Source organism: Fundulus heteroclitus, unplaced genomic scaffold, assembly GCF_011125445.2.
Source record: "Fundulus heteroclitus isolate FHET01 unplaced genomic scaffold, MU-UCD_Fhet_4.1 scaffold_75, whole genome shotgun sequence".
Lineage (NCBI taxonomy): Eukaryota > Metazoa > Chordata > Actinopteri > Cyprinodontiformes > Fundulidae > Fundulus > Fundulus heteroclitus.
The window spans coordinates 444,394-470,583 of NW_023397197.1; the positions used below are offsets into that span (position 1 = coordinate 444,394).

Sequence of the window (26,190 nt, forward strand, 5' to 3'; positions counted from 1 at the left end):
GTTCCTCCTCCACAAAGCCTTCATCGCGCACCGCCTCATCATCCATCAGCTCCACCAGCCGATCCTCTTCCTCTGGGTTGTCCATTACAGTCAGCGAACGACCAGACTGACTGTAAAGGTACTCCATCCCAAGAAGCTCCCCTGTAGAAGAACGCAGAATACAGATTATTAGTCAAGAATGTGAACTAAGGAAGTATTCAAACATGCACTCCATAGTGGTGGAAAGTAGCAGAGTAAAAAGTGAAAGTAGAAAGTGATGAAACTCCAGGCTCTTTCAGTCTCTGACCTGCTTTAGACTTTGTTTATTCATCAGGAAGAATAAAAACATCTTTTACCACTAAATGTGTTGCTTTGGTTTCTGTGCTTTTAAAATGGAGGATTCCTTTTAGCGCTGCATGTCAGTGTTGGTTGGTGGAAAGACGTCGGCATCAGCAAACCATGGATGCATCTCCAGAGAAACCACTAGAACAGTTTTTTCTTCTGCCAACACGTCTGAGTTAAGGTTAATCATTCTTGCCTGTATGTGACCCAGGAGGCTGGTAGCGCTCGTCCAAGCTGAGTCGGTCCATGGCCTCCCTCTCAGCGCTGCTGTAGATCCTCAGCTCACAGCTTCCTCCATGCGGTCCTGGTTCCAGCATCAGACCCTCCAGGAGGTCGGCCTGGAAGTGGGCGTCGCTGGCACTGGTCCCTGCAGGGGAAACCAAGAAGATGACTTTTACTCTCTGCGTTTAAAACAACAACATTAAAAGATAAAATCAGCCACCTGGGAAGAACCGATTTAGATGGAGGTGGAAGGACTCCAAGGAGGTGGAGCCACGAGCACAGCGGTAGCAGCAGAGGTCCACACCACCCTTCTTCAGTGTGCCTGTCTTCAGGTACAGAGAGAAGCCCTCTGGGTCCTGAATACAGGTGATGTGTCTCTGCTGCTCCTTCCAGACCTGCTGAATGCACTCGTGGTCCACCAGTGGTCCTCCCAGAGTGTCCCTCCCCTTCTCACTGTCCATCTCATCGACCAGGGCCTTGATCCTCCTGGCGGTCTCCTCTGCTCCCCTGGTCCTCTTGCAGCAGTGAAGAGCCAACTGCCTCCTGGTGATCATCTGGTCCAGGGCCTTCTCAGAGACTGGACCAACTCCCTGGGCTAGAAGCTGCCCCTGCTTGGCCAGCCTAAGAGCAGCAACATCTGCCGGATCCAGCTCAGAGACGCACCTGGACAGAGTTCATGTTCTCTGTTAGACTTAGACTTTAGACCAGGGGTGTCAAACTCATTCTGGTTGAGGGGCCGCATTCAGCTTAATCTGATCTCAAGAGGGCCACACGAGTTAACTCATTGCAAGATTAAATAGAACTAATAAATGTGGACTTGTTGATTTTTATATTAAGTTAATTTCACTTTTACACAATATATTATGAATAACCTCAGCGTTTTTAAGAAAAGTATGTGCAATTTCAACAATACTTTTACTCAGTTAAACATTTACTTGTGCATTATGCATAAGAACTGATCACAGTGATTATACAATGTTAAAAACATTTATTCACATTTTTTGGAACTTAAAAACACTGTCCTGCATGACAAAATACATCAAAATTAAGAAATGATGATTGAAATGATTGAATTTTTCCACACCTGAAGCTTAATCTGCTAATTAAAACACAGCGCCCCTCGTGGACAATATAGGAACTGCATATTTTCAATTAAATGAAGTACATGTTTTTTTCAATAATTGTTTTATCATTCTCTTCCTTTTATCTTGTCCACTTGTGAAAGTCAAATCTGATGAGCTCTTTGTGGCATCTTATTGCCACATGGTCAGACAGGACACTGGGAAAAAAAAAAAAAAAATATATATAATGATAATGCATTTAGCCACAGGGCCGAACTAAATTGTTTGGCGGGCCGGATCCGGCCCGCGGGCCGTATGTTTGACACCCCTACAATAAATATACAAACAAGATGAAGACTTTACCTGGACAGTGGAGCCATGAATATTCCATACAGCTGATGAGCCTCAGTGGTGACTCCTGCTGCAAAACGCCGCATGAAGTGCCAGATGTCCAGGCGCACCTGAAGCTCCCTCCACTCAGCGAACATGGCCCTGACCTGTGACTGTCCGTGGGGGCTGCAGCAGTCCCGCTCCACATACATTATGATAGGAGGTGCCACTCCTGCCTCCCTGTAGCGCCTCATAAGACCAGCCGCCATGGGCCACAGTCCATGGCCCTCTGCTGCTGTCAGGACCCACACCAGAACCTGGCCGTGCTCGTTGCCCACATTGGTGCACCACCCAGCTGTGTTGGCAGCTGCACCGGCCACTTTCTTGGTAACCTATGTAAAAAAACAAGTAAAATAAACACACATACACCTATCTATCTATATATATATCAGGGTTCCTACCAGGGTGTCTACAAGTATAAACAAGTTAAATTTAATACTTTTTAAGACCTTTTAATACCACTTCTAAATTAAATTTAAGACCAAACGTACGATGGAAATACAAATCAAAATGACTGTTGAGTTTAAGAACGTCGACTAAATGTGTGTAATGCGAAAAGACAAACATGTCATTACAGTCCTAAATTATATTTATTACAATATTTTCAGAACATTTAGGTCCCATGAACAAATGCTTATAAAATCAAGTAAATATATAAAATACTGTTCCTTCAGAACAAAAATAAATAAAACAGGGGTTGCGGGGGTTGCTGAAAACCTTTTTCCCGATTATAAAATAATTGTAGCCGTCCAGTGGTTTCAGGGGCTTCCATGCTCTCTCGTCTGTACTGGCCTGCGTGTTTATAAGGCAGCTGTATGTCGCGGTACGGAACACTTGTCAGCATTTCACAGACTCCCTCCGTCCCTTCAGGCTTTTGCTGTGTGGATCTGGCAATCTGATACCATCAACCATCAACTTACTCTTATAACGATCTTGTGATACGTTATCTGAAGAAGAAAAATACGCGGAGAACTCGTCAGTTTCTCTGTTTGCGTCTGCCATTGTGTTCGCCTTTTGCCTACCAGTCCGGCGTGCATGCGCGAAAAACCCGCATCAAAACAATAACAATGAACTACCCTATAGGCCACCGCTGCGGTGCCGGTGTTATACATTTACATGTACATTTGCCAAAAAACGCACCCCCTGCTATTTTACTGAAATATACACTTGTAGCTGATTTAACATTTCCTACATGTTTACAAATGTGTTCTAAGCTACCAGTATGAATTTCATGAGTCTGGGACAATTTTTAGATTAAAAACATAGGGGGTGCATTTTTCGGCAGCCGTTTGCCAAAAAACGCACCCCCTGCTATCTATGAGGGGTTGGCACTTGTATGACTTTATTCCTGTATATCCATGTGTAGTTAAAGGATAAGGGTCAGCAAATGCAAATTCTGCCCGTTAAAACAATGACAGGGCAATTGTTGCTGTATGATCTGCAGCCCAATTTGGAACTTTTAAACAGGCTTTTGAAAAACTTTGATAATTTGCTGTTGTAATATTATAGAATTTTCAGAATACAAACCTAGCAGATGTGCATAATCAAAAACAATATCATAAATACAAGTATAGAGCATTAAGTATTGTTAGAAAGGTCACGCTATTTTCTGGAAAAATACATTATTGTATGAGTTAAGTTCTTTTCCGTTTTATGTCTCTTTCTTTGTAAGTTTGAAATGTCCCATGCCCCTGAATGCACCATAGCTTTCTGACAGTCGCGAATGCATCACACTGGTCTATGAACGCTGTGCTGTTTACTGTAGAAGCAGTCTGATCTTCCGTTTAAGACAAAGCTTTGCAGTTTCACAACTCACGTCGGTTCTCACGGTTTATTGTTGTATGTGAATGACGAGAGACCACAACAGATAAATCAGCCGTACCTCAAATAAAAACTTTGGATTTAATGGTGTTCATTACACCCGTACTTTTGTAAACGAATCTGCCAAATAAACACCGTTTTTTTTCCACACATGAGGTATATTCAAACGTTTTGATATCACTAATATAAGAACAAGTAACTCCGTTGGTCACATTTTAATCCGTTTTCTTCGTCGATATTCAGCTGTACAGAGCGAGGCGCGCTCCCGCGACACCGGCCGGCCGGCGGGGTTCGCGCACCGCTGCGGTTGCTGTCACGCATTTTCCCGGCCCGTCCACCGGGCGATTCACACGAACGCGTTTGAGTTGGCAACACTGAGCGTTGCTCATAAGATGGTGACGTCACGTGCGTACCGCGCCAACAGTGCTCGGTCTGTGGCTGATGACGCCTCACGAGCACACGAGCCTGCTCAAGAACGCAAATTGAGAAACGGCCATCGACAACGCAGCGCATAGGCTACCGGAAAAAAATATTCGACCTAGCAGAACAGATTGCCCGTATTTTCACGGTGACGTGACACACCAATATTTAAGACCCATGCAAAATTTATTTAAGACAATTTAATACTTTTCAAGGCCTTATTTTGAGGAAAATCGATTTACGACTTTTTAAGACTTTTTAAGGACCCGCGGCCACCCTGTTCTCTGCTTGGCTGGACAGCAGCTTCTGCAGCTGCACCTCCAGGGCAGCAACCAGGGCGTCCCTCTCCTTCCTCCAGCTCTCCATGGCCGCCTCCTTCTCCAGCAGCTTGGACTCCTGAGGAGGCAGGAGCAAACGGGTTACTGTTGGGCCCCTCGGCTGTTGGGCCAGCTCCTGGTCTGATGCTCCTCTTACTAAGAGGCTCTGCTGGCGGCAGTAGCGCTCTCGGTCTTCTGCAAACTTCCTCATTTCCTGGTTCCTCTTGTCTTCTGCAACTTTGGCTTGACCAATCAGAGACAGCTTCTCCTCCTGCCACCTCCTGCGTTCAGCCTGGCTCCTCTCTGTCAGGATCTACAGGAAAACATCTTCAGTTTCATGATTTGACTGAACTGATCTGGTCCACATCAGAAAACATCTGGTTCTACCTTTAAGCTCTCCTGAGCTCGTGAAGCTTCATCCTTGGCCAGGTCCAGGTCCTCTGAGGGCCCGCCGGCTCCCTGGTTCTGCTGCAGCACCTTCTCCTTCAGCCTGTTTACCTCTGGAACGACACAGAACCGCTTTAACTCCTCAGACCTCCTGCCGCTCTCACTGACTGTTCTCCAGTTTTCCACAACCTTAAACTATCTTATCGACTTTTCAGCTCCGACCGCGGTAAAATCTCGAGGTCGGGTGTGTTTGCTGACAAACTGTAAATTGTTGGAATTTATGGAGCAGAGGTTTCCTCTGGTTCAAAAGGAAACATCTTGAATCTGAAGCAGACAACGTCTACAGGCGTGACTCCTGATGCGCTGCTTGGCAGCAGAAACTGGGATGGATGCAGAAAACATTTTAGTCGTGGTTTTAAGACGTGCCTCAAAAATCTGGTTAAACTGAACTTTAAATCGGACCAGAGCAGCATTTAGGTTAGCATCTTTAAATGATGCTAAAAAATTCAGCATTACATAAATAAAGAAGATTTATGAGTATTTATAGTCAGAGTCGGCTTTTATGTGTATTTTTATGACTGTCATGTTTGGCTGAATATGGGAGGCCGATGAAGCTGATGAAGATGATGAAGGTCTGAGTCCCTCATTGCAGAAAAGGATCAGACCTCCTTGTTGACAGTAGCTACGTTTAAATGGACAAAAGTAATCAGAACAAACAGCCAATCGTAATATTATGATCGGATTTGCCTCAATCAGAATGAAATTGTAATCTGGTGGTTTATTCAGACTGATAATCTGATCAACGTTCACATAAACTTGTCAGGATCAAGTTAGTCTGGATGAGGCAGACTGACCAGAGTGGACCCGACGTAAAAGTGACGTATTTCTGCGTTGGTGAGGTTTCGATGCAACCTTCCTGTTCGACGAAATAAAAGAGCTAAAAAATGTTGCTTTACTCAGTAACGTTTCAACCATAATTAGAACTTCCTGCAAGAACTTAATTAGAACTTCCTGGATGCTCAGAAGACTAACAAACACGTATAAAAACGCTTTGTTTAGTATTTTTTGTTGTTCAGCAAAGATTGAAGTTCTTCTTCTGTGTGTTTTTTTAGGGAAACCTGATAACTGCGCATGTCAGATCGTATTATTATTATTATTATGATGGGTTTAATTGATTGAACCCATAACAACGGTACAACCTGATCATTTAATCTGATGGTGTAGCTTTGTGTCTTTGGTGCCTCACCAGCAGAGAGCTCCTGGAGGAGCCCCATCTTCTCCTCCAGGACCTGCTCCATCTGCTCCTGGGTCTCCTCCTGCTCAGTCAGGGCCAGACGCATGTCCTCCATCACCCGCTGCTTGGCCTCCAGCTCTGCAGATGAACAGAGACACGGTGAACCAGCTCTCATCCAGACTTCACTCTGGTCGTCCCGAGGCTGCTTTAGTTCAGGATAAAAGACTTACACGGTAGAGGAAGCTTAATAAAAGAACATATTCCTCAGGGCCCTGGCTGCTGCTCTTTAGAAAGAAACTGAGAGTGTGGTCGGCCAGAAACAAGCAACCAGCTCTATGCCCTCTACCTTTTAAAAGGTTTAAAAGCTCAAAGTCGCTGATATTAAGCAGACCTGGCAACACTGCTGGAAGCCTGGAACACAGTGCTGAGTGTTTCTGGAGGTCCTTGTTCCCCTTTTATCATTTATTACACAAAGACTCTTTAAATTCACCAACTGAAATAGTTCAGCAACTGACTGAATTTATATTTCGTCATCAATCCCAGAAATTAACTTGAGATTTACCATCAGCAACCTCATAAATAAACAACAACCAAACAAATTCACAATTCGGGAAATAATTTGTAATATTGTTCAAAGTGCAAATGAAATGGGCCCAAAATAATAAACCAGTCCGATAAAGTCAACCGTCCAGATTAGTCAGTGTCCTTGTCTTGTCTGTTATCAAGTGTTCATCTACCCGAGTAGTGTGATTTTGTTTTCTTATCTGTATGATGTCATAGATGTGCTTTCTCCAGATGCACGATGAAGCTGCCCTCTGACGTCACACCCTCCACGCATGTAAGCCGTAAACCTGCTCCACGTTCCTCAAAACCGACTGATACAAAAAAAACCTGCATAGAGCAGCAGCTTTTACATTAATCTCTCTCTCTTTTTATACATTTACCCAAATTAACTGTTCTGTATTTATCCTCTTTATCTTATTCAAGTTAACAAAGTATCACATAAAGCTACACTGTAAAAAAAAAGTGTAATATAACAGAATTTTACTGTTTATTTTACAGATTTTGTCTGTATTTTTAAAATACCATTTAATTTATAAAAAAACCCTGTGATTTTACATGTCAAATGTAAACTAACATGAAATCACTGTAACTGTGAAAACACACAATATTCCTGTTCTTTTACAATAAAACCCTATTAGAAATCCATATATTTATTGTTAAAATACGTTCACAAATATATCGTAATTTCACAAATATTTCACTGTTATTTAAGGGAATAAACTGTAAAATTCAACTATAAAACTGTAAAAAAAGTTAAAAATCATTTAAAGTTACTGAGAAATTAAAAGTAAAATAACTATTTAATTAGTAATTTTACTATAATTTCTTTGTTAATTGACTAATGTTTTCATTAAAAATAACTACAATTAGTGCAATTTCCTAGATGGTAACATGTATTAATATTATTTTAACATTTAGTTTCAAAGGTCTTCTAAACAGGAAAGTTAAGGAGGCCAATACCAGGATAAAACCACATAAACTAGGCCTACATGCTTTTCATCTGATGTAATTTATAGGAATAAAAAGTAATAGAAAGTATGAAACATTGCAGGGCCACACTGTAGGCTAATGTTTATTTATATATAAATCCAAACAATGTAAATCGCAAGGTCTTGAATTATGTCACAGCAAGTCTGAACAAAACACGTTTAATCAGGAGACATGCTACAACGTTTCCCTGCACACACGTACACCAAAAAAAACAAAAAAAAAAAAAACAACGTCTCACGGCACCTGAATGGAACAACGTGATGACAACAACGCGACAACTCATTTGTGAAAAGCGTGGGTCCCGTTTGGGTTGGTCAACAGGATCTGTTTGAGAAGAAGAAGAAGAAGAAGAAGAAGAAGAAGACATCCCAGAATCTTTGCTAACCCTAAACCGGTGTCAACCCAACAACGTTGCGCGGCAGTTCCCGTTGGTCGTCTTCGACTGAACAGCAGCTAATGCCCGATGTCAAGGCTGGAGGAAGGACGGAGGTAGAAGGCAAGTATCAAACTGAAGCTGAGTAGCATTAGATTTATTTACCATCATGCTTCTTAATTACTCAGTCGGCACAAAATCCGCTAGCATGTGGACATGTTAGCTTAACTATGACGACAAAAGCATGACCGTTGGCGTCTTCACGTTGTGTAATTATATATTGTCGGCTGCCGATTAAACTGAACGTTACAACCTTGAAATGATTATAGGAGTTGTTTTACCGATAAATCAATTAGAAGCGCCGTGAAAACGGCTGCAAAGCGCGCTCCCGAGACAGGGGGAACAGATTTTCACGGGGGAACAGAATTGCGCACACCTGTTCGCGCGACTTAACTAATACATGCAGCCTTTCATGCTATGTCCCGCGCACTCTCCCGCTCTCATTCTCTTACACGAAGTTTCATTTTTTTTAACATATGTTAAGATGCTTAATTTTGTTTCATCAACGTTGTCACGACCAGCCACTAACGTTAGCTTACCACTTAACAGTGAGCCATTACGTTTGCTTTTGTGATCTAACTGACACAGGCGGAGAGAAAGACGAACATTTGTTTAGAGCTGCAACAATGAACAATAATCGATTATTAACCCTCTTGCCTCTTCTACATTTTCACTAGTTTTTTGGCCACAACTTTCACTTTATCACTTAAAATGAATGTATGATATTTGGCTAGGATAGGAAGCTTAATTTCATGTAACTTTCAAAATTTTCTAACATCAATAATACACTGGGTAAAAAAAAATCATACTCGACCTAATACGCTTTTTATAAATTATACTGAGATTTGGTAATGGTTTATTTCAACCAGTTACTTTCTTTCTTACTTGTCTTTCAACACTAGTCACTGGTCAACATTAAATTCAAAACAATATGGAAAAATATGTACATGATAAGTTAACAATCATCTTTATTGGGGGTAGATTGGCTAACACAGTTTAGGTCAACTATTTTACAACCAATAGCTTGGTTGTATTTCGATTTTTGGCAAATTTCATGGTTCATATTTTTTTTTTCCACCATGTGTACTTTATTGTTACACCTCATGACGTGTCCTATATGCCAGCATTTGCATTGTATGAAGTGAAACAAGCAAGGCAGAGCATGAAATGTTGGAAGCCTGAGCAGAAACTAGATTATTATCCTTTGCCTGTGTACAAGCTTTGTGGGGCAAGGGTAATTTCACTCAAACATAGCATTGTTGACTCTGAGTAAGTTAAAAGTTAAAATATGACACTAATCCTTGAAAAACTGTATTTTTCATCCCTTCTAGTCCTCCTAGGCATGGATACAGAGAGCCCACTTCTGTCTTTCATCAAATCAAGTCTTCCTAAAATGAGAGACCATGAGCCTTTGTTGCAGCGTCTGCAAGATTTAGGAGTTGAGGACCTGGAAGACCTGAGCTACCTGCAGGAGAGTGACCCCCTTTCTGTCCTGAGACCAATTGAAGTCAGAAAGCTTCTGTCACTGCTCAAAAAGACAAGTATGTATTTCAATTTGTACAATAAACTTTGACATTAGAAAATTGTGCATAGTCAAAGTATATTTGTTAGGTACACCTGTTCAAATGAATGCAGTCCAATACAGAAGTTCTACTATTAATTATACTTCAAAGAATCTTCTCCACATTTTTGTTGATGTTTTCAAAAAAGGTGATAACTAGACTGTACCTTGTTCATCATTGATTTCATAGTGGGTGTTAGTGGTGGTGTACCGTACTGCATGATATTGAGAAGGGAACAGTTTGACATGTGTCAATTGGCTACTGAGTATATAATTATGGTGGGTATTAATATACCCCGATTGAGCTATGTGATGTCTGTATGGCTAAATATTACTACTATCTGTCCTTTATTAAGGCCAACAAGATGTCTTGGGCAGTCCTCCGAGCAACCAACAGTTCAGCAGAGCCAGTACCAGTACAAGTCCAGTAACACAGTCTGACGAGATGCACCTTTCTGGTGAGTATATGCATTTGTTGCACAGAATCACTTTTATGAAGAAATTACATTTCTGAGCCTGATGCTGATAAGGAAAAGGGCTCCATGAAAACCCACCTATTATTTCTGTATTCTCATCAGGTGGTTACAGCTTAGAAACTACAAGTTCACCGCAGTCAACACGTAGTTCAAGTGTGGGTATCACACCTCGTCGAAAGTCTGATAACAGCTGGCATTTTAAATTTCAAATTCCTTGGCAGAAAATTCCATCTGAGATCATCAGAAAGCTGGAAACGGGAAACCGGCCAACAAAAAGTGAGAGACTTGAAATCATAGTTGTTGGAAGTTGCGGTCTTTTGTCTCTGTTTATCACAAAATATTCCCCTTTTCTCTTGTCTTTGTACACAACAGGAAACTCTACTTTGGCAGCGGAGAATTTCATGCTGTCTGTGGACCAGACCATTGTGAATGGCCACATCAGAATCTTCAGTGATGCTCTTATGCTGATGTTTGGTTCGTACTACTGTATGAACATATCTTACCCAGCAGCCCAGGCATCAACTTTGGAGTTCTTACAGAGGTAAGACAGCACTAGTCAATTTAATACATCAAAATAAGATAATATATATATTATCTCCCAGTGCTAGTCGCCCCCCTTTTTGTTTTTCTTCAAAATTGCACATTGCCTATTTAAAATGTCCCTGTGTCCACATACTTTGACTTGAAATCAAGTGCCTGACCTCTTCTGAAAAGCTGAGGCCCTGTAGAATGGTACCAATAGATTGATTGTGTGATAAACTGCCAGTGTGGAACAAAGGGTAGAATATTAGTTTTCTTTGGGGGCTGTTTTGTACACCTGTGGAAATGACCACATTCTGCCCCCTTGGTCACTTTTATCGTCTTGGAAACACAGCTGAGACCCACTACCAGGTCTAGGATAAAGTATGACTTCTAGGGAGTCATTTTTGTGTGGGCATACACATGCGATTTTCTCAGTGTTCTTTTGGAGACTCCAAAAAGGACCTTTGGTTGCCAAAGATAAAAACATTCAGTACTAACCTGAAAAACCTGAGGAGGTTTGTGGAGGTTTAGCTGTATTACCTTCAGCGTACATTCACAGCAGGGAAGCCTGACAGGCTGCTGCGCATGAACACTCATGCTAGGAGTCACTCAAACCAGACGGGAACCAACACTGCCACTGAGGAGGCCCCACTGGGAGGTGGAGTTGGGTCGCGGAGAAAAGCAGCATGGAGCTGCTGAGATGGACCTGAAGGGACATTATTGAAGATGGCGCTGGCTCCTACCCGGTCTAGGAGACTTGTCTTGCAGTCAGCAGGCAGATCTCCGGTCAGGCTTTTCTGCTGTGCATGTAGGCTGAAAGTAAAGCACCTGCACTTCCACAAGTCTCCAAGCATTTCCTGAATTTATCCAAATATCACATAACAAAATAATATCAAAAACTTAATTTGAATGTTCTGATTTTATTGTAAGAGGAAAAACAACCTTGTTTTCTTTTTTTCTGATTGAGTTATGAAATGGAAAAATTAAAGACCGACCCATGAAAACAATTAGAGTACAGTCCACACTGACTTTTTTTTCCCCATTTGACAGGTGCCTCTTCAAGATAAATCCAGACAAGGGATCAAAAGTGGAGCGGAACGCCACCAAAAGAAAACTTGCAGTCAGTCCAAAGGTTCTCATACTGATCACCAGAATTGCAGACTGCGAGTGGAGGGAATAAGAAGTGCTCACAAGTTATGTATAATTTGTCCAAGTTACAGACTGTTATGGATTAATATCCAGTGAGGTTTCACATAAGCTGTTATGTAGCTTTGTTATCAATGATGTGGATTACTTGGCCAAGTTATGGATGCCTTTTGGATGTATGATTACTTGACCCAGGTTATGGAAATGTTACTGTAAATTGGTAACAACTTTTTCTTTTCTTTTTTTTTTTTTTTACCTTTTTTTTGTTTTAGAACCAGTCATTTTAATTTAATTGTTTTTATTTTTTGAATATTGCTGTAATAATGGTTACAGTTAAATAAAAATACAGAGAATGGGAAATTATGGCTATTGTTGTTCAGCTTAGTCTCATTCAAGCACAACAGTTCATTTAAGCCCCTTTTCCCACTGGCCAAAAACCGGTTTAAACCATTTAAAATTTAAATAATTCTGGTGTTATTAGGTGATTATAGTTTTAGTTGAAAGTCTGTTAAATATTCAGGAAATCAATGTAAAAGAAAACAAAAAATTAAATTTACACCTAAGTTTTGAAAGATTAATAAAAATATTGTTGTATACTGTTACTTTATATTAGATGTAAAGTAATATACAGCTTTTTTACATAAAACAATGCCATTAAAGCCAACTAATAGCACATTTCTGTAAATGTAAGCATTATTATTTATATTATAATGTTAATTTACCATCTTTATGGGTAATTTCATTGTTTTAAAACATAATGTTTAAGTAAATGTTAAAAACAAATATAACTAAATATGCATTTGATGTGATCTAAAAATAATGGTAAATTATTGCAATTGTAAACCCAAGATCACGTTTTTCAAATTTTTTTTAACATGTTTTGAAAGATGAATCACATTATTTTGTGTCCATATACTGTTATATTACATCAAATATAAATTATTATACAACCTTTTTCCATTAAAAAAACAGCTAGGAACAGAACATTTCTGTGAATTTAAGCAGTATTATTCGTAAGACAACATTTATTTACCATATTTCTAGGTAATTTCATTGTTTTTAAAATGTGACTGTTTCTAATTAAACATTAAAAATAGGATGAAAATACGACAAAAACTTGTTAAATTACAACTACAAACTGTATTTTAATTATGGAAAATAACCGTATTTTTATGAGAAAGTAATTATCTGTTATTTCACAGTATTTTTCTGGCACCCCAGCTGCCAGAATATTACCGTTTTTTTAAGTTTTTTTTTTTACAGTGTATAAAATTAATTTTTAAACAGCCCACACACACAAAATGGTGTATATGAATTATTTTAAATCAAATTTCAAACATGTTTGTTAATCATTCATTAAATTACTGTCTCTCAATAACTCAAAAGCACACTGTTGCTTGTTTTAGCTCATAAAACCAGCTCGCTTAACTATATAGCATTAGTTGGCATATAGTAATAGTACAAATCACATGCAGCAATAGCTCAATTAACACAGATAATTTACACAAAACACAATTTTTTACATCCTCAATTCACTCATATACCTTCATCTGTCTCCAGCTGGTTTTAAACATCGTCTCCAAGCATAACAATATAACAAAGATACTTTCTCCATGAAATCAGTGAGCAATCAGCCAGAATCAGCAGTAGTTAGCATGCTATGCTAAGCGCTAATCATCATTACTCACCGCAGTTTTCACTCGACAAAACACAACAACACGGTGATGTCCCGCAACCAGAAACCCTCCTGGCAGGTGCAGATAATCTCCTAGGATCAATAACTCAAGATATAACACAGTTTTAATCAGTATTTACTTAGTAACTAGTTATATTGACGCCTCCTGTTCTAACTCTCTCTAAACTGCAGTAACGGCATCAGCGCAAAGAGAAAAAAGACAAAAGAAGAAGCGCGGAGAGCTTGTAGTTGTGAATACGCTCCCTGCTGGCAGAAATATGGAACTACAACAGAAACAAACTATTGAATATTACAAATAACACAAAATGAATATTCTGCCTTTTTTAGATCACAAGGGAAGTGAGGAAAGCTTTTCCAAATATTCCAGCCATCAGCTTTTCTACATCAAAAAGAACATGGAAAAGGAAAGAGTTGCTCTGGGTGAACAAATACTGACGGCATCAGGTAGGACCAGGCAGGGATTTTAGGGCTAAATATTGCCATGTAGAGCTAATATATAGAATATGCAACTAGAGGATATTGCAAAGTGGTAAACCTTGTTTCAGTGTCTAAGCTCTGTTTAGGGAGATGCTACAAAATCTGCTGGCCACGCCCACATTAAGACATTTATGTCATGTGGAATATGAAACGCATGGAAGTGATAAAAGCCGACTATTTGATGACATTTATAGTTACATAGAGACAAAGAAAAAGAAACTTCATGTCCTGTTAAATCCCCAAAGAATGTTTTTTAGCCTGTGGAACAAGCAGTGATCAGGTAATGCTCCACAATAACCACACTAAAATGTTTTCTCTTCAATTAGATTTTATTTCTATAGCGCCAGTTCACAACACGTCATCTCAAGGCTCTTTACAAAGTCACATTCAATCAGATCCTAAAAAGTAGCTCTCAGTGTTTCCAGTCCAGAGTGCATGTAGGAGGGAAACATTTGGTACTAAAACGCCTCTCACTGCATGGCAGAAATTGTGGCATTAAGCACATCTGTGGTCAGAAGCTTTGGGCATTACGCCATCCAGTTGAGTCCCAACAGAAACAGTTTATGAAATATGGAACCTGGCAACTTCTCCCCTTCATGATACGCCTTCACTCAAGGCTTTGGATGCAAGCATAGAGACATATGCAGCAGCTTCTTCTTATTATTTGATTATTATTCTGCTTCCACGCAAACATGAGTGTCAGCCGCATCTTGGCTGAAGGAAGAATAATGAGGGCGGACTGCAACAAGTTTGGAGTTAACACGGTGAAATCTAGCCAGAGTTGAACTAAACTGGAGCATTAGAAGACAAAATTAGTTTTTATCAAATTTGAAATTTGATAAAAACTAATTTTCTGGAACATAGCTTGACCCGTTCTGTAGTTGTTCAATAACCAAATGTGACGATGAAAAGATAGTATGAAGCCAGCAAAAGCCACCTCCTTGTCCCCTAATGTGTATATTGTGTAAGTTGTTGTGCAGATCCAGGGACACGTGTGGCAGATGGTTCCATGAGCCGTGCCTAGGCTGACAAGAAGATGTCCTGAAAGCTCTGAGGGAATCCAGCTGGAACCGTCTATTGTGTTGTTGGAACCAAAGTTCTGTGGCAGCAAACTATGGAAATGTTCTTCATCATTTCAACATTTTATACTTACCTGTTTCTATTTCAGCTTTTTCTGGACCTTGTTTTATTTTCTGTGTAATTAGTATGTACATAGTGTGGCAATGTAAACCTCAGCAGTGTTGATCAATAGAATTGTAAAGTCACATGTTGATGAGCTTTAAATGTGAAATTCCACATCATATCCTAATGAAATGTGTTGAGTAACATCTGGAGGTGTTCTCCTGTCAAGCTGAATCCAAATTGTCCACTGAACACGTACTAAAGGTTTACTAGCAACATTGACAGCAAGCTAACATGTGAACTGTGGAGCTGGAATGTTCCAGATGCTGGAAAAGTGCAGAAATCAACGTTCCAGAGCCGTTGTTCAGGAACCAGAAGCTGCTCTCACATCAGTTTTAGTCCAGATGTTTGTGTTGCACTAAAAGCTGAAAAGATGAAAGCCATGAGTTGCTTTTAAAAGCAGAAGCTTCATGTTTCTACTGTGCTGTGTGTGATGTGTTGCCAACAATCAATGAGCTTCATGGAAGGAAAGAACGTCTGAGTCGCTGCTTTGATTTTCTTTTGCAGCTTTTCTCTGACTTCTAACTTCAGCTTTAAGCAACAGTTCTGGTTGCTGCTGAAGCTCAGAAATCTGATCCACACTTGGAGCTTTTTACTAAAAGCCATTTTCCATTAATACACACAGAACTGTTAGAGGCTTTTTCTTTGTGCTTAGAAATCAAATGGAGTTGATTCAGATCAAGTCCTGCTGGGTGCGCTCCATTGAGCCCACCTGAACACCACTGGATGGGAGGAGTGAAGATTTCAGAGCTTTCCCTCTAAAGAAGCACAGCTCTTCACAGCTCTGAGAGACATTTTCTTCACAAATCCCAGTCAGTGGCATCTGCAGACCTGATCACATCCAAACATCCCATTTTTCAGGACTCAATCATTTCATCTGTGCAATTGTTCCAGCTGCTGTGGGAAGAATCCAGCTGTGAACATCTGGAGCTTTAATGTGCCGCTTCTCTCCTCCCAAACATCCAGCCTCCACCTGTGGAGAACAGCTGGAAAACAGCTGCAGGTGGAAAGAAGGAGTTTGGACCAAGCTGCCTCCTCTCTGCTCTTTTCTCTGACTCTGACTTTAAATTCACTTTGATGGTTTGAAATGAAATCAGGGTTTCAACCTGGATCTTCAGAACATCCTCAGCTGATGCTGATTTTAACCAGAGACTGTCGACACTCTGCTCAGCAGCACTAAAATAAGGAGAAATAATTCTCTAGGAGCTCTAGTAATAATCTGCATTAGAACAACGGCTCATTTTAGCAGCAGCAGTGTGCTGATATTAAGGACTACAGTTTACTTTGTTACTTTGATGCATTTTTATCATTATTTGCTGCTAGTTTGTATTTTTAGTGGATTCTTGGTTTTTATCTTGTTTTTCTGTTTCTGTTTTGATGCCATAATTCCAGCAAAGCATCAACTAATTGTTGTTTAGTGTTAAAGGGCTAAAAATGGTTAAAGTGCAGATTGTCATGTGATCAGCAGCTCCTTGCAGCTACTGAGCCTCTGACCTGCTGTGGAAGCAGAAAGGATGGACTTAGTTTTTCACTCACTGCTTCAGGGTTCTGCTTCTGGTTCTGTTCACTAAATAATGACCCAATGGAATCTGTGCTGCTGTTGTATTTCCCTCATTTTAGGAGCTGCTGAGGAACAGATGATCTTTTATTCATGTCCTGATAAATGAAAGCTTAGAACTGACTGTGGTTCTGCTCACTTTTTACCATCACTGACATGTTTGGATCATTTAAAAACGCAGCAAATGGGTTTAATAATCAGACATCATGCAGTTTATCTTTCCACCACAAGAGGAAGACAAATCTCCAGCAATGAAGAGTCCAGTTGGTTCCCAGTTAAAGCAGGTTGTGGTTCCATCAGAGCTGAACAGAACGTGGATCAGCAGAACAACAATGAAGCCATTTAAACAGCAGCAGAGTGTTTGTGTTCACACTGGGAGTCATGAGAAGGCTTCATGTCTTCAGACGTCAGCAGGTGAACTTTCCTCTGACTCCCACTCAGCCAGACCAGTCTGAGCAGTTCCTGCAGCAGGAAGCAACCAGCAGCTCTGTTCTCTGGGCTCATTTCTCCTCAGGACGCCATCAGGAAACATTTTCAGCACAACTTCTCTCCTTTCTCATCAAGACTTTATCAACCTGCCTCTGATTTCACTGCAGACGCTCTGCTGACTGTTTTAGTCTGAAAGGAAAACTACAAACCAGGTGAGCTGTGACGTCATCAGACGATCAGAGCTGATGTGCAGATGAATGATTTGTGTTTCCTCTGCAGGTGAAGGTAGAAAGTGTTTCTGAGCTCTAGAACTACACTGAACAGAACTAGAAACATGAACTTGCAGAGAAATAGTTCCTGTTTTGCTGCTTTGAGCAGAGCCGTGCATGGAGCCAACGTGATGTAGCAGAAAGTAGCAGCGTTCACATGCAGCCCTACCCTGAGAAAGGCATCTAGCTTCAACAGACTCGCTCCATCATGTCAGAAGTAATGTGGAACATTTAGATCCAAGACTAAAACTACAGCCAGCTTTATGTTCTGTTCTCCAGTTTTTAGACCCAGTACCATCCCAGCTTTATTTATAGAGCACTTTCAGCACCACAGAACCAGATTACTCTATATGAATAAACAGCAGCCATATGATAACATAACAAGACATTAAACTTTAAAACTTGAACACATTTTTACTCTTTGGCCTAAAACACAGCATGAGACTTCTGGTTTTTACAGTTAAATCAATGTTGATTCTATTGTTTTAACTGTTTTTCTTTAGACATGTGCAGCTGTGATTGTTTTAAAGTGTTTTATAAATAAAGTAAGCAAATTAAAATCAATAAGACCTACAATAAATAAACATCCCTATGCTAAAATAATACAAAAATCATAAAAATCTGTAAAAAATGAAGTAAAGGAAAGATAATCAAAATGTTATTAATGATAATCAAAACAGTTTAAAGTCTCTGATGGTGTCAGAGGTCAATGAGAATAGATGGTTTTATAAATGAATGTGAAACACAGGGAGGAGAACTGTCTGATGTCCAAGGGAAGGTTGTTTCATAATTCTAGATCTGCTGCAGCTAAAGCTCAGTCACCCTGAGCATAAGCTTCATCTTTGGCTGACTCAGGATCAGCTGATCAGTGACCTGAGGGAACAGAGGATGTGCAGGATGTACTAGTTCAGACAGCTAATGTGTGGCAAGGCCATTTAGAGCTTTAGAAGCAGATAAAAGCATTTTAAAAAGAATCCTAAAATGTTCAGGCAGCCAGTGCAGAGAGACTAAAATAACAGAAATGTGGTCAAAGCTTCATGTTTCATAGAGTCTAGCTGACCACTGATCTAGATCCTCACAGTTCTGGACTAAAAATGATGTTTTCTGTCTGCATGAAGCTGTAGCATATTGTGACTGATGCGCTCATTGATATTATGGACACACTGACTCAGTGAGTGCAGTGAGCCAGGCTCAGCAGCAACATGGAGATTACAAGTCACATGTAGTCAGCATGGATGTTAGGAGATGCTGCAGAACTCTAGAATCTGACCTGTTGGCATCAGATGGAGGAGAAATAATAGTGGCTGAAAATGGATCCTTGAGGAACCCCACGTTTAATTTTTGTTGGTCCAGATTTATATTTATTTACCACATGACACAAAGTTATCCATGTCTGCCAAATATGGTGTGAACCAGTTTAGCCCAGAACCAGATAATCCAGCCAGTGTTCTAGTTGGATCATCAACATGTTGTGATGAACTGTGTTCAGCAGAACTGAGATCCAGTAGAACCAACAGAGGAGTTCTGGAGCCATTCCAGTCAAGATGAGCATCATTGTAAACGTTTAGCAGTGCAGTCTCTGTGCTGTGGTCTGAAGCCTGACTAGAAATCACTGAAGAGATTCATTTCATCAGAAAGTCATACATTTGTTCATCACAACCATTTTCAGTGATCTTTTCCAGAACCAGTGGATTAGTTCTGATCCTGTAGGGACTTATTATCCATGGATCTAGAGTTGGTTTCTCTAACAGAGGTTTGATCTCTGCAGTTTTCAGCCTTTAGAAAACAAAACTGGAGGGAAGTATTTACTATCTGTAATATTTCAGGGGCATCACAGCTAAAAACTGCTTTTAGAAACTCAGAGGGAACAAATCCAGGCAGCAAGTTGTGGATTTTCTCTTCTGCTGTGTTTCTGTCAAGAAGACATAATTCAGTTTGTTAAAGTCATTTAGATGCTGTAATGATTGTGGAGGCTCAGGAGACATCAGCAGGTTCTCAGAGGTGGAGATAGATGGTGCTGGTCTCCATCAGGAGGGATGATTGGTGAGCTGTTGGTCAGCCTGTCAACAATAGCAAACAAAGTTCTGCTATTATTAGTGTTTTTATTGCTGAGATCAGAGAAATAGAACTGCCTCGCTGGTTTTAACTCCACAAACTCACATCATGATGGTAAGATCTGTTTCACTTCAATCATTTCTCTGACTGATCAACACTCTGTAGACATGAAGTTTTCTGCATCACTGATGAGGAACCTTCAGAACATCTGAGAACAAGAACAAGGCAGAAACATGGAACTTAGTCATGATTATGTGTTTATGAATCATAACACAGATTAAAATAATTCAGGTTAACATTATTCCAGTACAGTGACTACATGTGGGGATAACAGCTCATCACATGTGGGTCAGAAAAATGTCCAACAGTGAAGCAAAGAATGTGGTTTAATAGTGAGGAACACATTCAGACTGATGTTCTAGGCTGAGCAGAAGAACGTCAGAGTTTCTCATGGAGATCCTGCAGGGAGCAGCTTGTCTTCTCAGTCTGTTCCTCAGAGTCAGACTGGTCCCTCTTTCTGGAGAAAAGAACCAGAGTTTCTCTGAATTCACTGTTAGCAGACAGTTAAACTGAGTTTTTACATCACCTGCTTTCTAGGTAGCACCAGGTTCTTCAGCAGAACAGCAGAGATGAGTCTGAGAACCAGAAGGCAGTCAGATCTGAACTCCTCCCACTAACCTACCTGTCCTGCCTCCATCACAGCTGAAGCTCCGCCTCCTTCCAGGTAGCAGCTCACCTGTGTCTCAGTGGTTCAGATCTTGTTCTTCAGCACTTTGGACCGTCTGAACAAACTGTAAGTTTGCTTTGTTTCCTACCAGAACTTTGTCTTGAGGAACTTTCCTCTTTGTTTCTGCTCTCTGATGTCTGGAGAACATGTTCACTTCTGATTTCAGCACAAAGTTTCATCTCTGCTTTTTGAAGACTAATCTAAAGGAATAAATGTATAATTTGTCTTAGTGTAAATTATTTAAGTGCTAGATTAAAAGTTTGTTTTTTAATTTTTTTAGTTCCTGGTTCTAAACCGTCGTCTGTGGTTCTGTAACTCCTTTTAGTCTTTCCAGTCAAACTGGAATCACTGCATTCCTTCAACATCATCCTTTAGTGTCTGTTTGTTCTCAAAGTCTGGAAACTCAAACATGTTTGATTTAGTTTAAGTCTGATTTTCATGGTAGCAAAATGCAAACAGTTTATTCTTTTTTATTAAACTCGTCCAAATAAACAATGATCAGAGTTGATGTGCAGATGAATGATTTGTATTTCCTCTGCAGGTGAAGGTAGAAAGTGTGTGTGAGCTGATGTGGATGTGAATTCAGCAGCATGGATCAGTGTGAGGACAGAGAGGAGGGAGTCCCTCCCTCTAAAACCACTCTGTGTGGGGAAGCTGAGAGCCAGAGCCACGCTCAGAGGTGAGATCAGCATCTCTAAGTGTCCAGAGCCCTTTTCACACAGCGTTCTCACTATATCAGGCCAGAAGAGACCAAGTGGTCCTGAAGCTGCTGCTGTTCCTCTTTGCTGCTTCATCCAGACTGAACAGAGCAGCTCAGCATGGTACCAGTGGGTTCTGACAAACAGCAAGTCAGTGTTGCACAACCAGCTGAGTGACACCAGCCTGTTGCTTAGAGCTCTGGGTTCCAGCAGGACACATCTGGAAAAACTCACCAACTTCCAGAACATTTCCTGGATCTTGATGACCAACATGTGTTCAACATTATTCATCCTAGAAAGAAGGACGGCTGATCAGACATTTATGGAAGAATCTTTACTTTTAGTTTCTGTCTGAATACGACCCAGACCAACAGAACCAGCTGATCCCTCTATGTAGCTATTAAAACAAGTACTCTTCTTACAGAATGCTTGAGAGACTGAAAAGTAAACCTCAACAAGAACCAGAACCCAGCTGTGTGTCCTTTAAGAGCGACAGGTCAATTGGTCGTTTCATTGACTTCAAATCTTCAGGACCTCCATCCTCAGAGAGGTGAGCTGTATCTAACTGCTGTAACTGTGGAAACTGAGTCAGTGTGAAATGTTTTTATTCCAACATGTGTTTAACGTGAGCTCAGCTCTTTTTCCCACATTTCTATGTTCATATGTGAAGCGGTGTGTGTTGGATGTTCTCCAGAACCACAGCAGTGAAAGTGGAAAGAATGGATGTTGTTGGAGGCGTCCTGGATGCTGCTACATCATGTTTAACAGCTCTGATCTGTTTGCTTTTGGGCCTCATTGATTAGTCGCCATCATTAAACACTTTTCTCTGCTTAAAGTCAAAGATTTAGTTTGGACTGGAGCTCACTCTGATTGGTTCTCTGTGGTTCTGTAGAACCCAGTTCTAGTCCTGTTCACCATTGAACATAAAGCTCCTTCATTGTGATGCAAAAATATAATTATTATTTTTGCTCCATATAAAAGTACAGAGTATTTAAAAAGAGTTTGTTGGGTTTGGAAAAATAAACAATTTATTCCACTCAGAGTTCAGTGAATTGCTTAGAAGATTAATCTTTCCTTCAAATATTTATTGTTGAACCTTCCTTTAAAATAAATGATAAATTAATTTAATCAAACTTTTAATCAATTTTTTGTAAAAATCTCTAAACTGGACCAAAAGAAAGGAGGCGTGCTGATCAAAACAGCCAGAGCCGGGGATGGACTGTCCTGTCCTTTTTGGACCCATTGGTTTACAGAACTTCTTCACAGCAAACTGAAGATCCACTAGTTTCTCTACAGCCACCAGAATCCTCTCTGGGTAACCCTAGAGGAGGAGAAAGTCCAGCCACTCTGCAGGAGTTTGTTTCCAGAACCCAAGCTGTCCATGGAGGTGAGTCCAAACATCTAGCTGGTACCAGTTAACCTCCTACACCAGCTCTGGTTCCTGACCCACCAGTGAGATAAACCTCCTGGTCTCTAGATCCAGAATATGATCCCAGGAATTATAACACCCAGCTCCTCATCCTCACCTGTTACCCAACTCCTATAGAACCTGACCTCGCTGCAGATGGTGGCCCACATGGAGGGGGTTCTGTAGCTTTTGGACCTGGATCCATCCAAGCTCAAGGAGTCAGAGCTAGAACATTAGATGCCCACTTTTGAACCCCTCCTGACCTCCACCCTGCAGGCCTGGCTCCAGGAGGTGTTGGATCTCTCTTTGTCTGATCCTCTCCTGACGTCAACATGCCATGGAGACCCAACCAGCCCAGGACACCATGGTACCAGGATCTCAGGAACCAACAGAACCCTCCACCACATTGAGATGGTAATTCTGCTTAAAATGTCTGGATGTGAGAAACTCACCAACTTCCAACACATTTCCTGCATTTCCCCCAGCTGACCTCTGGACTCATGGAGGAAACAGCCACCTACCTGCAGTCTGGATCAGTTAGACTGAAGCGGTTCTGGAAACACAGAACACATTTAGAACAGTAGATACTGGGAAGATCAGGAGATGATTAGTGGAAGAACGTCTGCTTCTCATTAGAAATGATAATCCATCCAACATGATGGAGCCAATGTGGTTGTAGGTTGTAGCTACTAGAGCAGCTTTGGTTCACATCATTTTATTTCTAAAGCTCTGATTCACAACAGATGTCGTCTAGAGACACTTTACAAAACATCCAGCTTAGACACAGAAATTTACAGTCAGTCCAGTTTCATAATTTAGATTCAATTTAAATTTAATCCCAGATAGAAAACAATGCAGTCAAGTTCAGTTTTTCATTCAAATTCAGATGAATTTCTATTGCGTGAATAAATGAAGCTGACAACTCATCACATCATGATTTTAATCAGTGATTCTGGTTCAAATGGAGAAAACTGTCAGTTCTGACTAGTGGGCATCAGCTGCTTCACTTCATTATTGATCAGGCGTCTAGAACAACCTCTATTCTGGACTCAGCAGTGGATCAGCTTTGGTTCCACCTCAGTACGTTACAAACACAACACCAAGACTTAATGAAGCTCCATCAGAACCTCCTTGATGGTCCGAGTGAAAAGGACTCAGGATTCTTCTCCATGTCAGAGCTCAACACTAATATCACCAAACTGTCCTCTCAGTCATTTCTAACCAACATGTTTGTCTCAGAAACAGCTCTTTCTGCTCTAGAAACAAGGCTGGACTTTATTCAGGAGGATCAATGATCAGGAACATGATGGAGGATTGGATCGGTTCTGATGGGAACCATTTAGAACATCAAGTTTATGAACTGTCTGGTTCTGTTGAGTCTCACATCTCTTTATTTTAGCATCAGTCGCATTAAAACATAAACAAAACTCATATTTAAGGAATATTTAAATAAAACTCTCCAAATCTGTTAAATTATGTTTCTTCTGACAGGATTCCTAAGAGACTGACACATAAACATGAACCAGAACCAGAACCCAGCTGTGTGTCCTTTAAGAGCGACTGGTCGATGGATAAACCTGTTCAGTTTAAATCTTCAGGACCTGCATCCTCAGAGAGGTGAGCTGTATCTAACTGCTGTAACTGTGGAAACTGAGTCAGTCTGAAATGTTTTTATTCCAACATGTGTTTAACGTGAGCTCAGCTCTTTTTCCCACATTTCTATGTTCATATGTGAAGCGGTGTGTGTTGGATGTTCTCCAGAACCACAGCAGTGAAAGTGGAAAGAATGGATGTTGTTGGAGGCGTCCTGGATGCTGCTACATCATGTTTAACAGCTCTGATCTGTTTGCTTTTGGGCCTCATTGATTAGTCGCCATCATTAAACACTTTTCTCTGCTTAAAGTCAAAGATTTAGTTTGGACTGGAGCTCACTCTGATTGGTTCTGTTCCATGTTAATGAGCTAACTGGACTCTTTAGTCCCTCTCCCATATTCATAGTGATTGAATCAAATCCAACATGGAACCAACTGGACTTTCTTTCTTTGTTCCTGAACCGTTTTGTCTTCGTATCTGAAAGTCTTCCTCAGTTTTAGTGATGAAGAGTTTCAGTTCTTCTCAGCTGGAGCTGGAACAATCACTGGGATCAGAACCAGAGACTTGGTGTTGTTCCCTCACAGGAGTTTAGAGCTGCAGCTGTTCTTCAGCTCTTAAATATCTCAATGGATTTATTACATTTCAGTTGAGCTTCAGACAAGTTAGCAGAACTGCAGCAACTCATTAAAATGGGTCCAGAAATGCTCTGGTCTAAATGCTTCTCTAGATTTTTCTTCAACAGCTTTATTGTTACTTTGGGAAACTAATAAAATCCTGATTTCACTGCAAGGAATCATGTTGTGATATTTTAGCCAATCACCACCCTAGTACGGACCGGTCTCCTCAGTCGGGGTCTGAGGTTCTGGAAATGACCCGTTACATTTCTTTAAGAGCCAAGAACAGAAACCCAGTTCCTCCCAGTGAGCTCTCAGATGTTCCAGTTCTATTTGAAGACAGAGGTTTGATCCGTTATCTCCAGAAATCTGCTGCCCTGTTCTGATGAAAACACCTTCATGTCTTCATGTCTGGAGTGTTGATGCTGATCAGGAGGTTCTGCTGCTTCCTGGCTCCATGTCAGACTAACAGTGGATCAACATTTCCACGACCCCGCTGGGAAATAGCTGGTAGAGCCAGTCTGACCCATCAAGACTTGGTTCCTGTGTGCGTTGTGAGAGCAGTTCAGCAGGGAAGGGAAAGCTTCATCATGTGGTTGGTGGAACCAAGCTGAGCTGAAGTGGACCATCAGAGGTTCTGCTAGTTCTTAGTGGATCAGCAGGAACATTAAACATCTCCAACTACCTGGATCCTCTGGTTCTCTGCTCACATCCAGATGTCCTTCGTGGACCTTTACCTTCTGATTGTCTCTGTGTGGACAGATATAATGTGAGCTCACTGGCTTCCAGGGGACCTACAGGATCCATTTTAAAATACTCAGCAATCACATCCAGGACAAAACTTACATGGACACACAGCCACATATCTCAGACCTCCTCCAGGTCCACACCACCTCAGATCTAGTCATCAGAACCTGCTGGATGTCCCACACACTGTCCTGAAGACCTGTGTGGACAAGAACCTTCACCTCCACTGTCCTCCAAGCTCTGGGTCACTGTCCCCACCAGCATCAGATCTGCTGACAGTGTGGACAGTTTGAAGTCCCAGTTCAAGACCCACTTTTTAAAATGTCTACTGGGTGGTTCTGGTCTTCATCCTTTTATCTCATCTTCCTCTTTTTAACTTATTTGAATCGTGTTCATTTGATGCTCAGTTTTTCTGTTCTTTTTTTTTTTTTTTTTTTTTTTCCCCAGGGTCCTGTCTAGCAATATGGCAATAGGAATTGATGTCTCAATGCCAGATGGAGCTCGAGAGATTTTGCTTTTACAAGTGGAGCAAACGGCTTTCGCCATAGTGCTCCACTTGATTTATGCTTGTAAATTGCTTTATTATGATTTCTGCAAGGAGAATTTCAAATTATATGGACATGACAATGGGAGAGTAAAGGAAGAACAAAAAGTGAAAGAAAAGAAAAAAAAGAATAGATGGTGAAAGAAAGAGGAGATAAAAGGGAGAGAATGATAAAACCTTCTTTGTCTGCTCCATCACCTGGAAAGGAGACACAAAAAGAACAGCACAACCAACAGACATAAAGCAACAGATACAGTCGAATAACACCGAGATGCCATTGCTAAATCAATATATATTTACGTAAGCTGACATGTGTAATGTGATATTT

General features: G+C 40.8%; 2 protein-coding genes and 1 pseudogene across 3 annotated transcripts in view; 2 read left to right on the top strand and 1 right to left on the bottom strand.

Moving 5' to 3' along the window:
• LOC118561913 overlaps positions 1 to 26,190 on the bottom strand; it is a 716,353-nt gene that overhangs the window by 354,120 nt on the left and 336,043 nt on the right. The window contains exons 2-3 of the mRNA XM_036134150.1: positions 6,186 to 6,311; positions 4,940 to 5,052 (exon numbers count right to left, since the gene is read on the bottom strand). Coding sequence (XP_035990043.1) covers positions 4,940 to 5,052; positions 6,186 to 6,288 — 216 coding nt within the window. The 5' untranslated portion in view covers positions 6,289 to 6,311. The remainder of the gene's footprint in view (positions 1 to 4,939; positions 5,053 to 6,185; positions 6,312 to 26,190) is intronic.
• The window catches only part of LOC118561874, a 951,216-nt pseudogene that overhangs the window by 316,449 nt on the left and 608,577 nt on the right, over positions 1 to 26,190 (top strand).
• Positions 7,953 to 12,138, top strand: LOC118556368. 2 transcript variants are annotated; one of them, XM_036134141.1, is made up of 7 exons: positions 7,953 to 8,223; positions 9,492 to 9,701; positions 10,078 to 10,179; positions 10,300 to 10,352; positions 10,419 to 10,473; positions 10,570 to 10,738; positions 11,770 to 12,138. In XM_036134141.1, the coding sequence occupies exons 1-7, from the start codon at positions 8,184 to 8,186 to the stop codon at positions 11,897 to 11,899; spliced, it is 759 nt and encodes a 252-aa protein (XP_035990034.1). In that variant the 5' UTR covers positions 7,953 to 8,183; the 3' UTR covers positions 11,900 to 12,138. The 2 variants fall into 2 exon arrangements, with proteins under 2 accessions (XP_035990034.1, XP_035990033.1); XM_036134140.1 differs by having other exon boundaries at positions 10,300 to 10,473.

Coding starts and splice junctions, on each gene's coding strand:
- LOC118556368 (XM_036134140.1), top strand. CDS start 8,184: ATGCCCGATGTCAAGGCTGGAGGAAGGACGGAGGTAGAAG. Junction 9,702..10,077: donor GTCACTGCTCAAAAAGACAA/GTATGTATTTCA, acceptor TCCTTTATTAAG/GCCAACAAGATGTCTTGGGC. Junction 10,739..11,769: donor ACTTTGGAGTTCTTACAGAG/GTAAGACAGCAC, acceptor CCCATTTGACAG/GTGCCTCTTCAAGATAAATC.